Raw genomic sequence first — 24,870 nt, 5'->3', positions numbered from 1 at the left:
CTGGCTCAGAGAGCTCAGAGATCTGGCTGTTTTATCCAGCAATAAAAATGCAGTAATATAAGTAGACCAGCATTGGATATTATAGTTGTGGCTCTTTCCCATCAGAATGGCAGTAAAAAAGAAAAATCTGTAAGGAACTCAATCTCCTGAAATCTTAGAATAAGAAACCCATGAGGCTAAGAAACTATTTACTCATTTGATAGAAGCAGAAATGCAAAATGTTGTGAATCTTATAAATGAAAATAGCAGTAAATTGTATGTCTCCTTTACGACCACCTCCCCAAGAATCCCACCCTCAAAAATCAAGCCAGGAAAATCAAATCAAGCCAGACAGTTTATTACGTTTGTTAAATCCACTTATTTTACCAATATAATTAATCTCTTCTTGCTCTGAGTGCTGATTATTGATTTTAAAAAAGCAACTGATTTATGTATACATGGTAATGTTGATCAGTGTGCAGTATATGTAATGTAGCCAAAAACTGCAAGCCAGAGTCTCTATCTCTTGAGAATCTCAGTCTAATAGTTGTGTAGGCTCAATTATTTTGGGGGGCATAAAATGGCATAGAAGATGCATGCACACCAGGGATAGTATCTCAATATAATACAGTGTAGTATACTAGAATGTTTTTTACTTTGTCCTAACGATTTTCATCAATTTAAGATACTTTGGTAATCAGATCCCAAAGTTTGATGCCTTATTCCTTTCTTTTTTCTAACAACGTTTAAACAGTTTATCATCAGATATAAATGTGTGGTTGACATTCTTTTTAGATCCAGATCAAACTTTGTAGTATTCTAGGAATTATAATCCATAGGATGGACAAAAGTAGTGGTATTTTCCTCTTTTTCTAATTTCTCCTCATTTCTTTCTCTTCTTTTTAATGAAATTGTTTGGTTCTTTAACGTAGGGGTTGTGTTCTTGCGTTAAGGAGAAGTGCAATTTTTTTAATGGTGTTTGTTAAGCACTTACTATGTGCCAGGCACTGTACTAAGCACTGGGGTACATACAGAATTATCAAGTTGGACACAGTCCCTGCCCCACATAGGGCTCACAGTCTTAATCCCCCTTTTGCAAATGAGGTAACTGAGTCCCAGAAAAGTTAAGTGACTTTCCCAGTATCACACAAAAGACAAGTGGTGGAGCCAGGATTAGAACCCAGACCCTCTCTGGGTACCAGAGTAGGCCCATACTCTTTTCACTTTGCCACACTGCTTTGAAGCAGTTATCCATGTCCAAGGTAGTGTAATGCCTGGTTGAGTTGTTCCAAGAAATACTCTTGCTGTTGGAAGAACATTCACTATTTGTGCTTCCTTCTTCTATCCCAAATGTGTAGTTTGGGCAGTTCAGGTAGAAATCGGTGTGTTTGTGTTTGTAGGATTTGCATTATTATAATACATGAATTCATCATAAGGATTGTGCACTGTGAAATGGGGAAGCAAATTACTTAGAATTTTCAAAGAGCCATTACAAATAAATGAGGAAATATAAATGTAAAATTATTGTCTCTGCTGTTTTTCTTATGTTTGAATTTAACTAGGTTTACTGGGAAAAAATTATTTCTTTTTTAACTTTTTAACTAATCAGTGTGCTTATTAGTTCACAGCAAAGCAGTTGCCACAATTTTCTTGAAAAAGTGCCAGCTAGGTGGCATTTACAACTGTGGATTATATCTCTGAAAGTAAGCCAATGCTTGGCATCCTGAATAAATCCAGGAGAAAATCAGTTTAGATTTAAAGCAACAGAGAAACTGCCTGAAAGAGTTTATTTAGGGTAATCTAATGTCTCAGTGCCCCTTGCCCAGTAAGTACCTTGTAATAAGAGATCAAAGCAATTTTGCAAATATCCCCTTAACCAAGGCTATTTCTCCCAAGTAACAAGTTCACCCAGGTAACAGCTACTGAATTCCCTGTGCACCTCTTCTGGGATGCTAATAAAAACATCTTTGTCAGCCAACACATATTTGATATTTACTGGTAAGTCTGGTCTAAAAATTTTAGTAATTTCCAGAAATCAATGAGTAAATCAATGGTATTTATTGAGTGCTTACTTTGCGCAGAGCACTGTAGGAAGTGCTGGGGAGAATACAGTACAGAGTAAACACAATCTCTGCCCTCATGAAGCATACAATCTGGTGGGGAATACAGCCATCAAACTCTTAAGAAAGCCATCAGAAATGGTCCTGTTGATTTCTCATTCTCATCGATTAGACTGTAAACCCATCAATGGGCAGGGATTGTCTCTGTTGCCGAATTGTACATTCCAAGCGCTTAGTACAGTGCTGTGCACATAGTAAGCGCTCAATAAATACTATTGAATGAATGAATCTCTGTTCTCCATTGTTGCTAAAACATTTGTGCAGAAAGGAGAATCTTAACTTCCTAAATGTCTTTAAAGGCTGTTTACATTTCCCTCTCAAAGTTGTTACAATTTTCCTTTGTTGGTGGTTACTGAGGAGAGAGATCAGAAGCCACAAACTAAAGATTGTGAATTGGAGGTAGGAAGATAACATCACATACCTTATCCTTTTGATCTTCAGAGGTCTATACAATTTTAGCTCATCCTTACAACACCATTCAACGGAGTTATTTCCATATTAAGGATGGAAAAATTAGGGCAGAGTAGTTGTGACTTATCTAAAACCGATAAAGATCTCAAGTTTTTCTTTGTCAGATAAACTTGAGAAATAAAGTGACTCTATTAGAGTAAATGTAAATGTTTATTCTATTGCAGACAGAAAACCCTAATTGTCCCTAAATAATTATTCAGATTTTTCCATGAACTTGCCAGCAGGTCTTAATTAGTAGATCTGTAATTACTAAGCCCATCTGTAACAAGGGTGATTTAATGATGGTAATCTAATTCTGTGGTTTTAGATGACTAAAACCAAGAGAAATCCCATTTCCTATCTGGTGGAAGAAGTGGTGTGAGTTGTAAAGGGGTTATTTTAATGATTTATCAGTTGCACCCTGTGTTGAAGCAGCTATAGTAAAAGATGACAGCTAGGAATTTTTTTTGTTTAAATTTGACAGAGTCCCTGCCTATTCTACACTGTATCTAAAATGTCATTATGACTGCTAATATCTTATCTGTTCTTCTAGAAGTTCTCCTTTGGAAAGATTTATCAGCTCAATTACGGTAGATTGATTTCTGGTTACTGCAAAGGCCTTGTTCTGAGGTGAAAGGGAAAGGGTGAGGAATGACATATTAATCTTTGCGAGAAAGCAATAAGTAGTAAAGATTTTATTGAGCCCACTAACCTATACGTATATTTTAATTGCCACAGCTCTACAGGGTGTAAGGAACATTACACCAAAACACATTTGGTCTTGTGGAGATTTCTGGAGGATTTTAAATTAGAGACTGGAAATACGGGGAAATGTCAAGTTTCCACAAAGAACAGTTTAAAAAGGAAAAAATTGTTTTTAAGTATTAAAGACTGCAGTCTAAAGGAAAAAAAGCAATTTGGCATTAGTCTGTGGAACCCAGCTGCAACGAGCATCAAAGCTGAGAGCCAGACTCTGGCTGCAGAAAAGGCAAGAAATTCAGAAGATTTTGCCTATTATTTGGAGTCAGAAGTGACCTTCATGCTATCTCCCGCTTTATCTCAAGGAAAAATTAGAACCTGGGGAAAAAGCACACAAGTGGGCAACACCGAACGAGTCTAAAGGGACTACAGGAGCATAATCCTACTGTGACGTAAGACTTGGATCAAGAAAATGCCCAACTGCAATAACTCATGATTCTTGCTGGTAATAAAATCTAAAATCCAGTAAACTTGAACACACACCTCTTTTATTTTTCTCCCTTAGACCGGAACCTAGCTTTCCTCTTAAGTTACAGGGATGTTGAACTGAAAATGGAGACGTGACATTTGAAGGAGTAATTCTTGGACCTTTCTCCTTTTTGTCTTGTGCACAGAGCATCTGAAAAAGCGTTTGGAAGACTACATGGCTCGGTTTCCCAGGGTGAGGATTCTTCGAACCAAGAAGAGAGAAGGACTGATAAGGACTCGAATGCTTGGGGCTTCGGTGGCCATAGGAGATGTCATTACCTTCTTAGACTCCCACTGTGAAGCTAATGTCAATTGGCTCCCCCCACTGCTAGGTAAGGAGGCCATCTTCAGCAAGAATGAGCTTCAGAATTGTGGAACAAGCCACATACTTGCTTTTTCTCTGGGAAATTTCCCACAGCCGCAAATCAGGAACGTGCAAAATTTGTTTTCTACCCAAATCAAGTGGCAACTATCTCTAATAATAATTTTGGTATTTTTTAAGCGCTTACCACTGCCAGGCACTGCACCCAAGTGCTGCTGTGGATACAAGCAAATCAGGTTGAACACAGTCCCTGTCCCGCGTGGAGCTCACAGTCTTAATCCCCATTTGACAGATGAGATGACTGAGGCCCAGTAAAGTGAAGTGATTTGCCCCAGGTCACACAGACAAGTGGTGGAACCGGGATTAGAACCCACATCCTCTGACTCCCCAGGCCGTGCTCTTGCCATTAGGCCACGCGCTGGCTGGGCCTGAGCCTCCCACCTATTAGACAGGGGACCGAAACCCCCAGGGAGGGGCTTCTGTCTTTCTCCATCTCCCACTTTCCCCACCCCAGCACCCAAATACTCTCGCCCCATAGCCCAGTGGAAACACAAGCCTGTTCAGATGGAATAAATACTTTAGGGCTGGTCCAGCCTCATTTGTCCAGTCCTGTCCATGCTGGAATATTGCACCCCAGTGGCAGCAGCGGAAGCGAGGCAAAATCAAGTGGCACAAATCACCTCACAAATCAGGCTCCGGTGCAGGGTTCAGGGAGCAGCAGTGGACTCAGTATCTGAGCAGCTGGACCAGTGGTGAGGTCGGGAAAGGGACCGGGCTGATCCAGGCTGGGCTGAAGAAGCCCCATCCAGCACAACCCTGCCCTCGGGACTGTGTTTACCTCCATCCACCTTCTCTGGCAGTGCTTACCTTTCAAAAGTCCCAGAAAAGAGAGAACCACAAAAAGGGCAGTGAAAGAATAGCAGTGGGAGGGGAGTAAGCGCAAGGGAGCCTAAAGCAAAAAATCTGTCTCTAATGTCTCTTTCTAAGGAGAATCAGGAAAGAGTTACTTTTTACCTCAGGAGAATAAATGCATTATTGTTCCCTAGTTGGATTTTTTCAATGCTTTTCCACCCCAATAATATGGAATAAATACATCACAGTTTCTTGGTGACCATTTCTCTGCCTCATGACAATCCTAGCTAAGCTCCCAGACTCTATTCAGGGGAGACCTGAGGATGAGTTGGAAGGTCAAAGTTCAATAGGTCAATTGCTCAGAGAATTTGGGCTAGGACTACCTGTCATCAGCCCCAAACTGACCTGAAATTGAAGAGGATAAACACAGGGAAAACTGGAATGAGTTTCACCCTTTGTTGAGAAAAAAACAACCATCTTTAGAAGTAAGTTGATTGGTGGGGAAGGGGGTCTGCAGTATGGTGCTGCAGCTACTCTAAAGCTAAGTTAGTTTTGAGGAAAATCGCCCCCGGACAGATGCAGGACTTCATTTTGTGGTAAACCTAATGTCCTTTAAAGTGGGAAACAGTGTTGTATAGTGGAAAGAGCACGGGCCTGGGAGTAAGAGGTTTCTAATCCCAGCTCTGCCACTATCTGCTGTATGAGCTTGGGCAAGTCAACTAACTTATCTCTGCCTCAGTTTCCTCAAATGTAAAATGGGGATTCAGTACCTATTTTACCTCCTATTTAGACTGTGAGCCCCATGTGGAACAGGTACTTTGATTAATTTGTACCTACCCCAGCCCACAGAACAGTGCTGACACATAGTAAGTGCTTAACAAATACCATTGAAAAAAAAAATGCAAGGGCCTGAATACCATAGTTTCCGGGAGCTGCAATTGAAGGTCTCCAGATTTGCTCCCTTCCTAACACGTGTCTGGCCTTGACAGATCGCATCGCCCGGAACCGCAAGACCATCGTGTGCCCAATGATCGATGTGATCGACCATGACCACTTTGGGTACGAGACCCAGGCTGGAGATGCCATGAGGGGAGCATTTGACTGGGAGATGTATTACAAGAGGATCCCGATTCCCCAGGAGTTGCAGAAACCTGATCCCAGTGACCCGTTTGAGTAAGTGTGGGCAAATGTGGAGGGGCGCCGGTGCCTCAGAGAGATGCCGGGCACCGGTACAACCGTAAAAGGGCCGTTAGCAGTTGGGTGTGACTCCTACTTGTTTGCCCGGTGATCAGTAGGTGGCATCTATATCCTGCTGCAGTGATTTGGCTCACGCTGTCATTCTTTGGCTTTCTTATAAACAATGGAAAATGCTGTCATCTCTGCAAAAAGTATCATCTAGGTTTCCGTGTATCTATTTGTTACCCAATTCTGAACAGCAAGTTAGAAACAACAGTGTAATATATGGACAAAATCCAGTTGGATGATAACAAATTTCACTAATTCCTGAGTGTTGGAGAGTAAACACGAGAAACTTCTGAAAGGCCTCCTTGACCTACAGGCATTTCAACATGAAAACATCCAAAGCACTCAATCTAATATGATTATCTGGTTTCTATCCCAACATTAGTACAGAGTTTGGACCATAGTAAACACTTGGCAAATATTATTACTCAAGGATAAGTAATATCTTTGAACGATGGCCTCATTTTTTCCATAGGTACCACTGATTGAAGTAAGAGAGAGAGAGAGCACATTTTGAAAGAGACTTAGCTTCAAATTTTGGTGCCTTTTTGGAAATCTTGGGGGTGGGAGCAGTATGTGAATTACTGTATCCACTACTCATCATTTGATGTTTGTCATTCCAACTCTGACTCGTAGATTCTGGAGACGCTGCTAGCTTCCACTGAAAGGAGCCGTACTCTATCCCTTTCCATAAAGATAATGTGGCTTCTTGCATCCTTGGGAGGAGCTGGAAAATATGGGGCACTGGAAACGAAGGATCCTTCCTATTGGGATGCAGATATCCAAGGGGTGTGTTTAGGGGTGTCTCCAATGCTGCCTGCCAAAATGACTGCATTTGGGCTCTGAGTTCTGACACTGAGTTGGGTTTTTCCCCTTTAGGTCTCCGGTCATGGCTGGGGGACTGTTTGCTGTGGATAAAAAGTGGTTTTGGGAGCTTGGCGGCTATGATGCTGGGCTGGAGATCTGGGGAGGAGAACAGTATGAAATCTCTTTTAAGGTGAGCTGTCTCAGAAAGTCAAACTGCAAACATGAAATTTGGTAGAGTGCTGGGCTTCTTTGAAGGATTTTTTTGACCTTTTTAGAATGTTGTTTGTGTCAAGCATGATGGAAAATCCCAGAATACTTGGGATCAAAAACCCAGGCGACATGTTAAATAGCAGCAAGAGAGTGGTGTCTCAGTAGCATCTATGGAAAATCCTGTGCCGTTTATGGCACTTGCAGCGCCAAGCTGTTCTCAAGACCCTGTGGGCAGAGAATTGGAGGCAGAGATAGAGATCGGTAATTTTTCAGAAAAATTGAAAAATATCTCTCTAATAATACAAGATGCTTATGTGTATATTTTATTTCAATTGCTGTGTGTGCCCTGGAGGCTACATGAGCAGGTTGCAGTGCCCTAACCAAAGCCTTGGATGAGAGAACATGGCACTAAGTTTAATGCCACAGGGCAGTGACAGATCTGTCCTGCAAACAGAAGTAACTTGTGGCATTTGCTTTTCCTTTTCCAAGGCTTACTCTACTTTTCCAACTTTGAATTTGGAAAGGCTCTATCCTCTCTGTGAGATACAACATGATGCTTTCTGATAGAACTTCACATTGAAGGAGAAATGAAAAAAGCCAAACAAATGAGAACTCTTGCAAAGTACATGATGAATTGTCTCCGAAACCTGCGAATCTCTTTAGTCAGACCATCATTTATCAAGGCAACCAAATACTGGTGCCTTGTACCTTTGTTTTATGACTTGTCTTTCACCTGGATTGGGTGACCCAAACTTTAAAATTAATTATCAACAGCAAAGGGGAAGAGAAAATGGGAGGAAATATAGACTTTCATACTTGATGAGGAAAAGCTATATATATTGTATATATTCTTTATTACCCTATTTATTTTGTTAATGAGGTGTGCATCTCCTTGATTCTATTTATCTTGATGATGTTGTCTTGTTTTTGTTTTGTTCTGTTTTGCTTTGCTGTCTGTCTCTCCCGTTTAGACTGTGAGCCCGTCATTGGGTAGGAATTGTCTCTATCTGTTGCCGAATTGTATATTCCAAGTGCTCTGCACATAGTAAGCACTCAATAAATACTATTGAATGAATGAGTGAAAAGCTCAGTACCAACATGGGAGCAAAGTTGGAATTTCAGACCTGAATAAGATGGGCTTTCAGACCTGAACATCCTTGGGTAGTGCCTTTCACTTGTAGAGGGCCAGTGGAATTATTTCATCCACTCCCCTGGGAGAAGGTGCAAAGGAGGAAGAAATGGAATTGTCCACTTGTGAACTGGAGAAAATCAAGACATAGAGAAGATTGTGTAGGTAGTTAAGGCAGTTTTTCCAGACAGTGGGGAAAAGGAGGCCACTTGTTTGTGGGATGAAGGAGGAGAGAGGGAGGAAGCAAATTCCAGGGAAATGTTGAAAACTAGTGGGCTACTTCAATTGATTGTATTCACTGGGCACTTATTGTGTGCTTGAGGCCATTCTGCCCTGCCCCAGAGACCCCCCACCCCCCAAAAGTCCACAGAGTCCAAAGGGATAACCACACAAACACAATGAAGTGACTGACTTAGTGCATCTACCTCAGGAATTCAGTTGTATACTTGGCATCCTATGTTCTGCAACCTCTCTTGACTTTTGATTAGAAAAGTAAGGCATCAGAAAGCCAGAATGACGAAGAGTTTAATAACCCGAATCTTATAGAGATTCAGAGAAGCAGCGTGGCTCAGTGGAAAGAGCATGGGCTTTGGAGTCAGAGGTCATGAGTTCGAATCCCAGCTCTGCCACTTGTCAGCTGTGTGACTGTGGGCAAGTCACTTAACTTCTCTGTGCCTCAGTTCCCTCATCTGTAAAATGGGGATTAAGACTGTGAGCCCCACGTGGGACAATCTGATTGCCCTGTGTCTACCCCAGCGCTTAGAACAGTGCTCAGCACATAGTAAGCGCTTAACAAATACCAACATTATTATAGCAAAACTCTTCGAATAAAGCAGTGTCCCCTGCTCAACTAATAGAGAGTAGTGGGGGGGTTTTCTCTCTGATAACATTAACATATGTCCCAGAGTAGTTATAGAAAGCTATTCATCAGCCAGTGTGCCTCATGGTCATGTCTGTCACAAGAGATAGCACTTTGCCACCTTAATATACTATCTCCTGCATTATGCACAAGTCCCTCTTCATATTTGTAATGGAGAAGCAGAGGTCAAGGACCTGATTTTGAAGCAAATTGAGCCAAATATTGTGAAGTCCCTTTCTCAGGCTTTTTGCCAAAGCCTGATTGGTGATGGCCTTATCCTTCCAAATGAAATCTGGAAATTGGAGACGAAGGTAAAGGGTGTCCAACTAGATTCCATATGGAAAAATGGGTGAGCAAAGTGAAACCTGCTTAAAGAAACCCTTTCCAACAGCCCCTTCGCCTCCTCCCTACTGTGAATGAGTATAGCAATTCCTCCCAGTGACCTCAAAATCCTAAATGATTTTGCTCTGTGCTCTTTTAAAGACTTATCTAATGGGGCTAGTCAGGCGGAACCGCTACAGAACAAATGACATTTCCCCCCACTCTGTTTATTTACAAAAGACTGACTATTAAAACCATATTGGTGGTCTCTCATCCTGCCATTGGAGGGATTAAAAAAAGAAACCTTTGAAGCTCCTGTTTCAGTTTGATCCAATTATCTCATTCAGTGTAATGAGTAAGTATAGTGGTATAATGATATAACTTCCAGAAGGAAGGAGAAAACTTTTCTTTTTCTTATTAACCCCCTTGAAAGCCCAAGTTTCCAAGAGCAACGACAGCACATCTGCAAGTTCTTTGCCTTTGTCATCGTGTCCCAGCCGACAGCCTCAGCCTGCCGCCTCAGCCTGCCACTGCTTGATCTGCAGAAAACAAGGCAACTTCATTTGTTTGAGTTCTATTTCAGGCCCAAACGGGCAATTCGTGGAGGACTCAGTTCCCACTGATTAATCTTGGCAAAAAAATATCGCTTTTCTTCTTGGTGACAGAAAATGGAGGTTCAGCTGAAAGACTCTGTGTATTTTCAGAAATTAAGATAAATCGGTGCATTCATTTGGAGCTGATAGATAACTAATCCTGCTCAGATTCCTAGAATAGGAGGCTTGTTCTGATTAAAAAAAAAGAACATGGGAAATCAAATGGCTGAAACTCTCTGAAATTTCTGGGAAATCTTATGGTTCTGTTTACCAAGGAAAACAGGCAGTGATTATGTAATTGAAAGGGAGACCTACAGCTCTTAAATAAGGAACCTGACATTCTCTCCCATATATTCTTTTCCTTTGAACATAGTATATGCTTAATAAATATTAATTCTACTACAGCTAGCAATCATCAACAACATTTATTGAATACCTCCTAGTGTAAGTCATAAACTGTACCTTGCCTTAGGAGAATTTACCGTATAATGAGGGAAAGGAGCAAACGCAAATTACCAAATATATAATATGTAAAAGAGTAAGGGACTAAGCATAACTGATAAAAAGTAAGCAATTAATTGAGAAACAGTATGGCCTAGTGAAAAGAGCACGGACTTGGGAGTTAAAGGACCTGGATTCTTCTAATTCTTCTTGGGTAAGTCATTTCACTTCTCTGTGCTTCAGTTATCTCACATGTAAAATGGGGATTAAGACTGTGAGCCCCATGTGGGACAACCTGATTACCTTGTAACTACTGCAGTGCTTAGAACAGTGCTTGACACATAGTAAGCGCTTAACAAATACCATTATTATTATTAATAGTGATAGGATCTGTTAAGCACTGAACAGAGCGCTGGGGTAAATTCAAAATAATCAGGTTAGTAACAGCTTCTGTCCTTCATCGGGCTCACAGCCTAAGCAGGACAGACCAGGTACTGAATCTCCATTTTGCAGATGAGGTAACTGAAGCAAAGAGAAGTTAAATGACTTGTCCATGGTCTCACAACCAGCCCGTGGCATAGCTAGGATTAACCCAGGTCCTTCTGACTACCAATGCTGTGCGCTAGCCACTAGGTCATGCCGCTTCTACTCTTTTGCTTATCACTGTATTTCCTTGGAACCAGTTGAAAGTGCTAACTAGAGAAAAGCTATATACATGACTGCTGAGTAGAGTAGTAGATGGAGTGACATGGGCAGGAAGGTAGGGCTTAATCAGGAAATGCCTCCTGAAGAAGGTGGCTAGCAGGGAATGTGTCTATTGTTATATTGTGCTCTCCCAAGCTTAGTATAGTGCTCTGCATACAGTAATTGCTCAATAAATACAACTGAATCGAAAGCTCATTGTGGGCAGGGAATGTCCATGTGTATTGTTGTATTGTACTATCCAAGTGCTTAGTACAGTGTTCTGCATAATGTAAGTGCTCAGTCAATACGATCGAATGAGTAGGAAGGCTTTGGAAGAAGATAGAGACATAATTTGGTGAAGCAGAAAATTGGGGTATTGCATGCAGAGGGAAAGGCAAGAGCAATACACTGGAGTCATAAGAGTCACAGGACAAGGTGCAGTAAGATGGTAACTTGGGAGTCAATCAGTCTAGCAATGGTATTTACCGAGTGCTTACTATACCTGTCCTGAGCACTGTACTAAGCATTTGGAAGAATATAATACAACAGAGTGGGTAGATACATTCGCTTACAAGAGTAAAGAGTGCCAGTTGGGGCATACCAAGAAGAGAAAGTGAATTGATAAGAGGGAAACAGCTTGAAGCCAGTGGCTAGCTATTTTACTTTTTTGCTAGAAGAAATAGATAGCCATGAGGGGTTTTTTGAAGAGAGGAATGAGGCTTTCCAAACAGCATTTTAGATCCAAGGGCTCTCCCTGAAGAATTCCCATTCTAAATGACAGCACCTTTTTACCTTTCTTTAAAGAAAACTGGTGCTTGTTAGTGTTTACTGTGTGCCAGGCACAGTTCTTAGCACTGGGGTAGATACAAGTTAATCAGTCTTTGTCCCACCTGGAGCTCATAGTCTTAATTCCCATTTTACAGATGAGGTAGCTGAGGCATAGTCAAGTGACTTTCCCAAGGTCACACAGCAGATATGTGTCGGAACTGAAATTAGAACCCATCTTCTTTTGACTGCCAGACCCATACTGTGTCAACTAGGCTAAGCTGCTTCTCTTATTATATTTGGAACAGATGCATTTGCTTAACCCTTGCAAAATTCAGCATCCACCCACATTTATAACTTAACGACCCCTGTCCTCTTAGCTGTACCAGCAGCCATCATCTGTGCAGTCTCTCAAGGAGAAGAAACTGCCCTGTCTGCTGAAGTCTGTTGAATTTGTGTTCCTTACAGTAATCCAGGATGGTATATCTGGGTGGATGAGGACCAAATTGGTCCTGGATTGAGGGTATTTGCAAGTCTCAAAGAGTATAAGAGATGGACTTTCCCCCCTGCAGAAAAGAAAGATCTGTATTCCATTCTGAGTAGACATAAAAGTAAATCCTCTCCAATGTCGGAGATGAAGTGGAAATGCAAATTTAAGGAAAGGAGATTTGTCTCTAGACAGTGTGAACACATCTGGTTGTATACAACAATATTTAAAGTTTGAACTTTCATCTGGTTCTTTGAAAGCTCATGGTTTTGTTTGAAGAATTTTAGAGCTGCTCCATTTGGTTGGGAATGGGGGACTAGAGCTGTGGAAATGGCCTAGAAAGGTCAGTCAGTCAGTCGTATTTCTTGAGCACTTACCATGTGCAGAGCACTGTACAGAGTGCTGGAAAGAGTGCAGTATAACAATATAATGGACACATTCCCTGCCCACTGCAAGTTTACCAACTAGAGGCCAATGAGGAAGGGCTAAGAAAGTAAAATGAGGAGGCAAAGAAATGAAACAACTGCTTCTTCTCAGCAAAGTTTAAGGAAGGACAATAATAATAATAATGTTGGTATTTGTTAAGCGCTTACTATGTGCCGAGCACTGTTCTAAGCGCTGGGTAGACACAGGGGAATCAGGTTGTCCCACGTGGGGCTCACAGTCTTCATCCCCATTTTACAGATGAGGTAACTGAGGCCCCGAGAAGTGAAATGACTTGCCCAAAGTCACACAGCTGACAAGTGGCAGAGCCAGGATTCGAACCCATGACCTCTGACTCCAAAGCCCGGGCTCTTTCCACTGAGCCACGCTGCTTCTCGTATGCATCCTCCATGGAGGTGAGCAACCTCCTTGTGGAATGAGAGGTGGGATGTTCCTACAAGTGTAAACAAGGAGCTTGTCAGTTCAGGTGGTTGCTGCATGGTTTGGTGACCCAGTTATCCTGGGTATCATCTTCAGGATGGACCATGTCGCTCCAAAGTTCTCTCCTCAGCTGCTCATCGCAGATGGCATCAGTGAAGCCCCAGAGTAGTCCATCCACTTGAAGTCTTTGCGGCTGCTGAATTTCCCGCCATGTCCTGTTAGAATGACCAACGAGGTCTAGAGTAGGAGAAGATGGTTAAGCTGGCCAGAAGTAGTATTTATAAGTAGTATTTATTAAGTGTCTACCATGTGCAAAACACTGGGTAAAAAATACAGGGAGTGAGAACTAGACTTGGTCCCTGACAAGGCAAGAAGTGAGGTTTGGCCAGTGCCGTCTGATTTAGACTTCCTCTGAAATGGTCACTCTGGAGATTATACTTGCAGCTGGTAGAGCAGCAGACAGATGACGGTGACATTTTTCAGCCTCGCTCTTCGGTTTGGTGTTCATGATTTTAGCGTGGCTGTAACGTAAATCGTGGAACAGAGAGGCAAAGTCAGTAGCCCAGGTCCAACCAGAACTTACAGCAGGAATGGAAATCAGACTCCGGATTCAGCAGTAACACTATCGTCATCACTTTTGATGACCGAAAGCAACATTGTGCTTCTGATGACCTGAGGTGTCCTTGCTGTCAATGTAAGGGCAGCTGCTTTTTCTGGACTAGTGTCCACTCACAGTTAAGTGCATGAGAAAGCCTAGGCACTGTTGTGTTCTTGCAGTCCTGTAATGGTCTTAAAGCGGCTTATTATTATTGCCATTAAAAGGCCTTCCCCAATTCATGCCCTCTTTTCCCCAACTCCCTCTCCTTCCAGCATCATCTTTACACTTGGATCTGTCCCCTTTGGACACTTGGTATTCACCCATCTTCAGCCGCACAGAACTTATGTACATACACGGAGAAGCAGCGTGGCTCAGTGGAAAGAGCATGGGCTTTGGAGTCAGGGCTCATGAGTTCGAATCCCAGCTCTGCCACTTGTTGGCTGTGTGACTGTGGGAAAGTCACTTAACTTCTCTGTGCCTCAGTTCCCTCATCTGTAAAATGGGGATTAAGACTGCGAGCCCCACGTGGGACAACCTGATTCCCCTATGTCTATCCCAGCGCTTAGAACAGTGCTCGGCACATAGTAAGCGATTAACAAATACCAACATTATTATATCCGTAAATTATTTATTTATATTAATGCCGTTCTCTCCCTCTAAACTGTAAGCTTGTTTTGGGCAGGGAGCATATCTACCAACTCTGTTGTATTCTCCCAGCGCTTAGTACAATGCTCTGCACACAGTAAGCGCTCAATAAAAACCATTGATTGATTAAGTCCCGGTCACTGAGAGGTTTATAGCTGAAACTTCCCCTATCTCCCGGCATTCTGCCATGCATTTCATTATCATGGTAATCATCAACATGATGGTATTTAGTGAGTTCTTACTGTGTGCAGAACACTGTACTAAGCACTTAGGAGACTACAATCAGCCCTTTAAGTATCAGCAGATAAATTCCTACTCCTGTGTGTTTGCTGTGGTCAGGGAACGTGTCTGCCAATTCTGTTGCATTGTGCTCTCCCAATCCTTAGTACAGTGCTCTGCACATAGTAAAGTGCTCAATAAGTGTCACTGATTGATTGATCTATTGTTCACAAGATCATGGGACGGCCACCCATGTTAACTCAATCCCGAGTTCATTTTTCATTCATTCATTCAGTAGTATTTATTGAGCACTTACTATGTGCAGAGCACTATACTAAGCACTTGGAATGTACAATTCGGCAACAGATAGAGACAATCCCTGCCCAATGATGGGCTCACAGTCTAATTGTGATACTGACTCCCCTTCCAACCATGGCCTCCCTAACACTACACTAAGCAGGATTTTATTTTCCTTGTTTGCCTTAACTTTGTGCGAAGGCAGCTTCCAAACAGTCCCAGAAGCACCAGGCTCATTAATAAGCAATTAACATCCAGCAATAGGATAACTATTCTGTAAGAGAATAAAAACATTGATGCCAATCAAGAGCGAAAGATTTGGTACAGTGATAATTGGAAGAGAAAGGCAAGGATGTGGAGAAAGGAAGCCGGAATCAACTGAGACAAAAGACCTTGGTAATCATCTTGAACTGTGCTAACCATGAGATACAGATCAGAAAAAGATGTACCTTCAACTCATTTTTGTAATTACCTCTAGATACCTCTACTTGGTTTTTATATGAACTACCTTGCCCCCCTTATTAGATTGTAAAGTCCTTGAAGGGAAATGCTAGACATATAAGGGTACCCCTTGCACACTGTTAGACACCCCTGTATTTGCTTGGTATATAATCAGGTGATTGATTAATCAATAATATGTACTGGGCCCTTTCTCTGTGCAGAGTACTGTACAATAGAGTTAGCCGACATGAACTCTGCCCTCAAATTGCTTACAATTTAGTAGGTGGTGGTGATGACAACCAGCATTTAGTACAGTGCTTGACACATAGTTAGGGCTTAAGTACTATCATTAATACCATTATTTTATTTTTATTAAATTATTATGCTTTCTCTACTACAGTCTTTAGAAGGACCTCAGTGGTATGTTTCCATGTTTTATGCCCAGTCTCTCTGATACTATCTGACAGTTTCCTCCCTTTGAGGAAGCACTTCTTTGCATGCAGACAGATTCTTCATGATAATTAGAGAAATTTACCCAGGCTTAAGTCTTGGATTTATTCTGATTGTTTTCCATAAAAACCAAGCTTCGTCATTGGAAATGTAGCAGGTTAGACCGTTGTCTCTTGACTCTCCGGGAGCTCTGTAGCAACTCTCTCTACTCCTCCATGTAGCGAGAAAGATCCTATGGACTGTAGATTAATGAGGAAAAGGAAGGGAAAATTGACCATTAGTGTAAGTACAAATTACTTCAGGTGTGGAAGGGCCAGGTGCCGGACTGATCGTCGGTTCATATGCTCCAAACTCAGGCTGCCCCACAGTACAGTGCAAAATGTAAAAAATTAAATCTTCAAGACAGCTAAATGTCAAGCTCCTGGAAAATAAAGGAATCTACAAGCCACTCGGTGATAGTATCACAGCAGTCCTACTAGAACAAAATCCCCCGGGTGTGAATAAAGACCTCGTCAGAAAGTAGGTATTTTTCAGAGACATTGACTACCAAGCTGCCATCAAGACAGTAGGTATGACAAGGAGACATCAAGGAGTTTAATGGAAAATGACTCAGAGATTTGATAATGACATGCAGCAAAACTGGAGATGTGTCAATACCACCTCGTGGCACCTGATACGTCTAGAGGCCTACAGAAGCAGCATGACCTAGTGGATAGAGCACGGGCCTAGGAGTCGGAAGGACCTGGCTTCTAATACCAACTCTGCCACTTGTCTGCTCTGTGCCCTTGGGCAAGTCACTTCGTTTCTCTGTGCCTCGGTTCCCTCATCTGTGAAATGGGATTAAGACTGTGAGCCCCATGTGAAACAGGGACTTTGTCCAACTTGATTACATTGTATCTACCCAGCACTTTGCACAGTGCCTGGCACATAGTAAGTACTTAACAAATACCATAAAATAAAACCTGCAACTGAAGATATCCAGAGCTGTGCTCACCACCACCAAGCTGAGGACTCATATTCATCAATTAATCAATTTATTGAGTGCTTATTGTGTGCTAAGTTCTTGGAGAGTACAATATAGCAGAGTTGGTAGATCCAGTTGTCAGCTGTGTGACCTTGGGCAAGTCATTTCACTTCTGTGCCTCAGTTACCTCATCTGTAAAATGGGGATTTAGACTGTGAGCCCCACATGGAAGGGACTTTGTCCAACCCAATTTGCTTGTATCCACCCCAGTGCTTAATACAGTGTCTGGCATATAGTAAGCACTTAACAAATACCATAATTATTATTATTACATTCCCTGCCTACTAGGGAACTGCCCTCCAGAAAAGACATAGTGTATGTAGCAGAGTGATGAACAGTGTAGGGAGATTTAAACAATTTCTTTACTTTAGCATTTTAAGACTATGCTTCATAAAAAAAATTTCTGTGGATGCAGTAAAATGTTTTCATTGAATATTTTGGTATGAAACTGAATATAGTAGACCTAGAAAGAGGCATACAGGAGAGTATTGGAAAGGGACCCGTAATATGTTTACGTTAGTGTGTCGTCTTTGTGCTCAGTGGAAAGAGCCTGGGTTTCGGGAGTCAGAGGTCATGGGTTTGACCCCCGGCTCTTCCCCTTGTCAGCTGTGTGACTGTGGGCAAGTCACTTAACTTCTCTGTGCCTCAGTTCCCTCATCTGTAAAATGGGGATTAACTGTGAGCCTCACGTGGAACAACCTGATGACCCTGTATCTCCCCCAGTGCTTAGAACAGTGCTCTGCACCTAGTAAGTGCTTAACAAATGCCAACATTATTATTGTGTATGAAAAATAATCAAAGTATTAATCTTAAATCATTCAATCGTATTTATTGAGTGCTTACTGTGTGCAGAGCACTGTACTAAGCACTTGGAAAGTACAGTTCAGCAATAGAGACAATCTCTTTAGTCATTCAATTCCTCTTTGTCGATCCAAGGGAGACTACGCATACATGGGGTGGGGATCTTGTGATTTCTGCACAAATCCTATGGTATTGTAGCACCAGCTATGAACCCAAAGATCCATCTGCTCGGGAAATGTGTTTTCTCCCGCATCTGCCTCCCAGCTACCCTCATCTCGGACCCCTCATTGCAGGTGTTCGGGAGAAGCCCGGCTCCGCACGAGCTGCCCAGATCTCCCCTGCCAACTTCATGACACAGGTTTGCTCATGCTTCTGTGAGGGCTCTCTGTTTTCCCCTGGTGCACGTGTTCTGGCAGCATTCCAGCAGTTTGGAAAGTTGCCTGCCAAGAACAGGGGATGCATTCTGCCCAGAGCATTTTGTATTCCATAAAGCCCTTAGCCCTGAGGGGCAAAGGGAGGGACAAAAGAGAGCTGGCACCCTCCCCTCCAACCCTTCTTCAAGGTGGGTGGCCTTGGTTTGTGTTCTGCATATTCAAATGCGAGGCCCATTACTGGCCCCAGCCTTTTAGGCCCAAACCGCGAAGGGGCAGGGGCCAAGAGAATAGAGGCAGAAAAACGGAAACTGAATGAGCCCTTGATCGCCCGACAGCCACCCGCCCTGGATCCTAGTCCCCAAGGCTACCAGCAGAAGCAAAGGAACCATTATCAGAACCTCGGGATCTAGAGATGCTCTTTTTTTCTCTCTCTTTTTCTTAAACTCCAGAAACAATGTGAATCCAGAGGGAAGCTATGTCATGTTTGCCATAAGGAGTCCCACTGTCCCATCTTCGTTAATGCCAGAAAGAGTTATGGGTTGGGTGATGGCTGTGGGGCAAGGGGAAGAGGAATGGTGTGCCTGAATGTATTAAAGTGTAAATGCTTGCATTAAAAACACTATTTGGTGTTACAACAAGCACCTGGAAAATATGTATGCATGAGTGAGGTATGGCAGGGAGAGTTGGTGGTGCATTTCTCTCTGCCACAGATAGAAGACTTGAATACAAAAGTCAATCAGTCAATCAATCATTGGTATCTATTGAGCGCTTACTATGTGCAGAGCACTGCACTACGCTTGGGAGAATACAATACAAAAGAATTGGTAGGCACTTTCCTTGCACTTAAGGAGCTTGCAATCTAGAAAACCGTCCCTGGGTTCTATAGTCTACCTACTTGGTTTGATTCCCATCCATTCTCATAAAAATTCATATTCCATCTTCCATTCCAAACCCATCAGATCAAACTTGGATTTTTTTTTCTTAACCTCTTTTTTCAACCAACCATACTTCATAACATGTATGGAGAACTCAACCCTCTCCCCTCCCCTCACCTAAGGATAATTCATTATAGTGTTTGCTTTACTGGAGAAGAAATGAGGGCAGTCTATTTGCTTTACATTAAAAAACAACAATTATATAAAGGGGTCACTTAATATCAAAGTTTACAGTACCCCTATGAGTATCCTATTAGTTCTCCTTTTTGAGTTTCTTTGTTTTTAATCCCCATCCACTTCATAACTATTCAACTGAGAAAGTGGGGCACTGTAGTCCTTTTCCATTAATGATGCAGAATGGGAATGTTGGGACTGCTAGCTATGTGGGTGATAGTAAAAAAAAAGTTAAAATGCACTTTATTTCATAATAATACTAATATTAATAATCATCATATTTGACAAGTTAAATTACCTGTTGGCCAAAGTCTTTGGAGCTAGCTATGTATGAGACATCAGAAAACTAATAGAATAGGGCCAGTCACCAGGTAACTTAATAAAAGACTCAGTGATCCTCAGCAGAGAATTTAGTAGCAAAATGAACTAGTGATATTTCTCCTGACATATTGATTGATGGTTCACAATGTTTGGGTGTGGGAAGAGAAAGAGGAGGTTGGTTGCTTTCCTAATAATAATGATAATTAATACAGGGCCTAGTGGAAAGAGAACATACCTGGGAGTCAGAGGATATGAGTTCTAATTTTTGCTCTGTCGCTTGTTTGTCTGCTCTGTGATCTTGGACCAGTTACTTCACTTCTCTGGGCTTCAGTTACGTCATCTATAAAATAGGGATTTAATCCTCTACCCTCTGAGAGTCCCATGTGGGGCAAGGATTGTGTCCAAGCTGATGATCTTGTATCCACCCCACTGCATACTGCAGTTCCTGGCACTTAGTGAGTGCTTAAGAAGCACCATTAAAAATTATTAAGCACTTAGTGCAAATTACTGGGGTAGATTCAAAATCATCAAGATTCAAGTACTTAGTACAGAGCTTGCATACCGTAAGCGTTCAATAAATACGACTGAATGAATGAATTAATGATTCATCATCAGTTTGGACAGAGTCCCACCCTGGGTTTAACATTCAAGAGAAGGGCGAGCAGGAATCTCTTTCTCGTTTTATAGATGACGGAACTGGGGCTCAGAGTGGCTAAGTGACTTTCCCACCATCTGGCTAGTGACAAAGGTGGCACTAGAGTCTTCTACTACCCAAACTCTTGTTCTTTCCAGGAAACCATGCTGCTCTGTGGCAGCTATTTTCTTGACAAAGAGATTCTTGCAATGAACATTGTGTGTATTTTCCCCCCTTCAGCAGTGAGCAGTTTAAAATTATTTCTCTTTATTCATCCCATTGTGTTTTACTGATGCATATCACAACACATTGTTTCTTCTTCAGTTTGGTAGATAAGGACTGGTAATTGCCTTATAGAAGCCATAATGAATTCCCTCACCACACAAAAGAAGTTCACTAATAAAATAAATCAAAGCAGCAATGAAAATGAATGGGAAACCTGCCTTAAAATTGGATTTGTACTGCATGAGGGGCACTCTGCCACTTCTAGGCAGAAGAATCCTTAAAAAAAAAAAAAGCCCCAAGAGCAAAGCTGGCAAGCTACATTTGAAGATTCCTTATGGTAGAGCAGCAAGGCTCCTGGAGTTAGCAGCTGCCTCCTCAGCAGGGGGACAGAGAGGGACAGGGTTTTACCAAAGAAAGAGTCAGCCAGGGAGTGCACATGTTATAATGGCAAGAAATGATTGTAAAAATGACATGTTTATGTTCCAAATTTGTTCTCCTTCCATAGTGTACTTCTCTAATGGTCCCTGTTAGCATTATAAGCCCCTTCCAGGAAGGACATTGCCTCCTGTACTTCTTTCATATGCTTCCCCAAGTACAGGACTTTGGCTGTAGTAGGTGATCAACAAATACCAGCCATGAGGATGTGGACAAAATCTGCCAGTCGAATGCAAACAGGATTGCAGTTGCTGCCAGTACTATACGCTGCCACTCTAGAAACTGAAGCCAGAGTTTTCTTTCTGGAACATCAAATTTTTGAGAGCTAAGCTCCTCGTCAGTCTGGTTCTCAGTGGACATAATATTGTTCACAATGGGCCAAGCGTAAATCTTTCCAGTCCCGTAGCTCTGTCTTGATTACATGCCAGATTGTGCCACTGATTTGCTGTGGGACTTTGGGCAAACCACTTCACCTTTCCAGATCTCAAGTTTCTCTCCTTGTGGCTTACACTTCCCCAAGACAGCAGCTGCTTAAGGATCTTGCTCTCCTGTCTTCTCTCAATATGCCTTGCCCAGCAAACCTGGGTTATGGTTGGCATCAGCTAATGAACTGACAACATTCCAATTCCTTATTGTTTGTGATCCTGTTTCACTGTTTAATGCTAAATATAGCATGAAGACACAGCTCCAGAAGTTGGACTTTGATGTTTGTAATAAGTCTAGGTCCTTCAGCTATAAATGAAGATCTCCTGAGTAAGTGGAGTGTCTGCCCCTCAGTTAGGCAATGAAATTAAGAACCATAGGAAAAAATGGACAGTCTTCCTCAATAGCAGGATTCCCTGGCAGTTTTTGACTTGGAAGTGCCAAAAAAAATCTGTGATGGCTGGTAAATAACCTCAGTCTTCTGGCTAATTTAGCCCATTGCACTTTGCTAATTTTACAGTGCAATTCCTAATCATTTGAACCATACCTCCTGATTTTCTTTAGACTCCTCATAAACTGGCTAATTCTGTGAAAAGATGTATGTTTTCTTGGGTGTGTGCCCTAGGGCACAGTCATCTGTGTACATGTAGCAATTCTCAAATCCTGTTTCTCTAGAAATTTGGTTGCTGCTCAAAGCCTGTTGAGTTGGAAGAGTTTCTCAGGGGTGCAGAAGCAAAGTCCAACACTTGCAACCACTTCTCTTATTGCAGCTGCCAGCATGTCTACCCGGAATTAATCAAACAGGACTGGGCCAACTCCACATCCGTACTTTGACCTAATTGGTGAAAACTCCTCACCACTGGCTTTAAAGCACTCCACCACCTTGCCCCCTCCTACTTAACTTCACTACTCTCCTTTTACAACCCAGCCCACGTACTTCGCTCCTCAATGCCAACCTTTTCACTGTCTCGGTCTCACCCATGTTGCTGCCAACCCCTTGCCCACATCCTGCCTCTAGCCTGGAATGCCCTTCCTCCTCAAATCTGACAATTATTCTCCCTTCCTTGAAAGTCTCAATGAGGGCATCTCTTCTTACTGAGAGCTCACCTCCTCTAGGAGGCCTTCCCAGACTGAGCCCTCCCTTTCCCTCTGCTCCTCCTCCCCTCCCCATTGCCCCTACTCCCCCCTCTGCTCTACCCCCTTCCTCTCCCCACAGCACTTGTATATATTTGTACATATTTACTGTTCTATTTATTTTATTAATGATGTGCATTTATCTATGGTTCTATTTATTTTGATGGTAGTGATGCCTGTCTACTTGTTTTGTTTTGTTGTCTGTCTCCCCCTTCTAGATTGAGCCCATTGTTGGGTAGGAGTTGTCTCTGTTGCTGAATTGTACTTTCCAAGCGCTTAGTACAGTGCTCTGCATACAGTAAGGGCTCAAGAAATATGAGTGAATGAGGGCGTATCTCCTCCAAGAAGCCATCCCAGACTAAACCCTTCCTTTTCTTTTCCACTCCCTTTTGCATTGCGCTGACTTGCTCCCTTTGCTTTTCCCTGCTCTCAGCCCCACAGCACTTACGTACATATCTGTAATTTATTTGTATTGATGACTGTCTCCCTGCCTCTAGACTGTAAACTCGTCGTGGGCAGGGAATGTGTCTGTTTATTGTTGTATCATACTCGCCCAAGCGCTTACTGCAGTGCTTTGCACACAGTAAACACTATAAATACAATTGAATGAATGAAAAGTGACACCTTTGGCTCTGTCTGATCTGGCCAGCCATGCAGTCATGAAGTAAAGTCCATTCCTTCTGTGTGCTCTCCCAGGTGCTTAGGACAGTGCTGTGCACATAGTATGTGCTCAGTTAATACAATGCAGTGATTACCAGTAAGCTTGTTGGGGCAGGGAACACATTCCAAGTGCTTGAACTATACTTCCCAAGAGATTAGTACAGTGCTCTGCACACAGTAAGCACCAATAAATATGATTGAATTTACCAACTCTATATAGTGTACTTTCCCAAGTGCTTAGTATATGCTCTGGACAAAGTAAATGCTCAATAAATACAACTGAGACTCAGAAACATGAACTTGTCAGGGCAGCCACAGGGCAAGTACATCTGCAGATCTACTAATGCTATCAAATGCTTTCACCCATCAATTAATCAATTGTATTTTTTGGGTGTTACTGTGTGCAGAGCACTCTGCTAAGCACTTGGGAGAATATAGTATGTTACGGAGTTGGTAGACATGTTCATAAAGTGTAGAAGAACTATGTAGAGGTCTTGGTACTGTTTTCTGAATTTGTCTTGCATCTTTCATGCCATAAAGAATTTTGTTTGCTGTGGCACATTGTGTTATGCAGGAGGAGAAGGAATATGGCATAGGGTATAGAGCACAGGCCTGGGAATCAGAAGGTCATGGGTTCTACTCCCAATTCTGCCTCTTGTCTGCTGTGTGACCTTGGGCAAGCCACTTCACTTCTCTGTTCCTCAGTTACCTCATCAGTAAAATGGAGATTAAGACTGTGAGCTTCATGTGGGACAGGGACTATGTCCAATCCATAACCTTGTATCTACCCCTGTGTTTACTACACTGCCTGGCAAATAGTAAGTGCTTAACAAACACAGCAATTATTATTATTATCTGAAGCCAGTCTGGGATTCAGGGGTGTTTGGTGGATGATATACTCACATAGCCGATCCAGGAGTATTCTGTCTAAGCTTTTACCTGCAGTGGAATGATCTTCTTCTCTAAGGTAGCATTGATGGAGCTGTCTTGGAGATCCTGAGGCATTTCCTCAGTGATTAATATGTTGAGGAGGAGCTTAAGAAAGGTGTCTTCTCCATGGCTGTAGATGTCAGCAGGTGTGCTTTGCCATGTTTCACGGCTGCAGTGACTTCCCCATTAATTGCAGGTTCAATCAATCAGTACTGTGTGCAGAGCACTGTACTAAGCACTTGGGAGGTTCAATACAACAGTTGGTAGACATGATTCCTGTCCACAAGAAGCTTCCAGAATTCTTTTCAGAATTTCCTCCTTGTCTGGGATGAGACTGACACTCTCTTCACTCTTTAAGGGTACCATCATGACAGCATAGACAGGGCTCTGTAATGTCTTTTACAGTGTGTAGAAGTTTTAGGTTTCATGGCAGTCTGCACAGCCCTGGATCTCTTTCACTTTGGCACCCTACCTTTTGCACTCAAGTTCCTTAGCTTGATTTGCATGTCATGATACAAGTTTTGAAAGTCTCACTCTGATTTCTTGGGTGCTGCAGAGAATTGCTGCTCTATAGGTGTCTCACAGCAAGTAAGCCTTTTCTCCCCAGTCCTTCACAGACTTGGGAACTTCCTTTGGCTACGCACAGGAGATGGCAACAGAACAATAGGAGCTGCTTGGCCTAGTGGAAAGAGCACAGTCTTGGGAATCAGAGAGCCCGGGTTCTAATCTTGGCTCCACCACTTATCGGCTGTGTGACCTTGGGCAAGCCATTTCACTTCTCTGTGCCTCAGTTTCCTC

General features: G+C 42.4%; 1 protein-coding gene across 1 annotated transcript in view; it reads left to right on the top strand.

Moving 5' to 3' along the window:
- The window catches only part of GALNT10 (polypeptide N-acetylgalactosaminyltransferase 10), a 157,752-nt gene that overhangs the window by 117,818 nt on the left and 15,064 nt on the right, over positions 1–24,870 (top strand). Inside the window, exons 5-7 of the mRNA XM_029050329.2 lie at positions 3,923–4,108; positions 5,940–6,123; positions 7,072–7,189. Coding sequence (XP_028906162.2) covers positions 3,923–4,108; positions 5,940–6,123; positions 7,072–7,189 — 488 coding nt within the window. The remainder of the gene's footprint in view (positions 1–3,922; positions 4,109–5,939; positions 6,124–7,071; positions 7,190–24,870) is intronic.

Source organism: Ornithorhynchus anatinus, chromosome X1, assembly GCF_004115215.2.
Source record: "Ornithorhynchus anatinus isolate Pmale09 chromosome X1, mOrnAna1.pri.v4, whole genome shotgun sequence".
NCBI lineage: Eukaryota > Metazoa > Chordata > Mammalia > Monotremata > Ornithorhynchidae > Ornithorhynchus > Ornithorhynchus anatinus.
The sequence above is the reverse complement of the archived record's forward strand: the minus strand, read 5'-3'. Positions and strand labels throughout refer to the sequence as shown.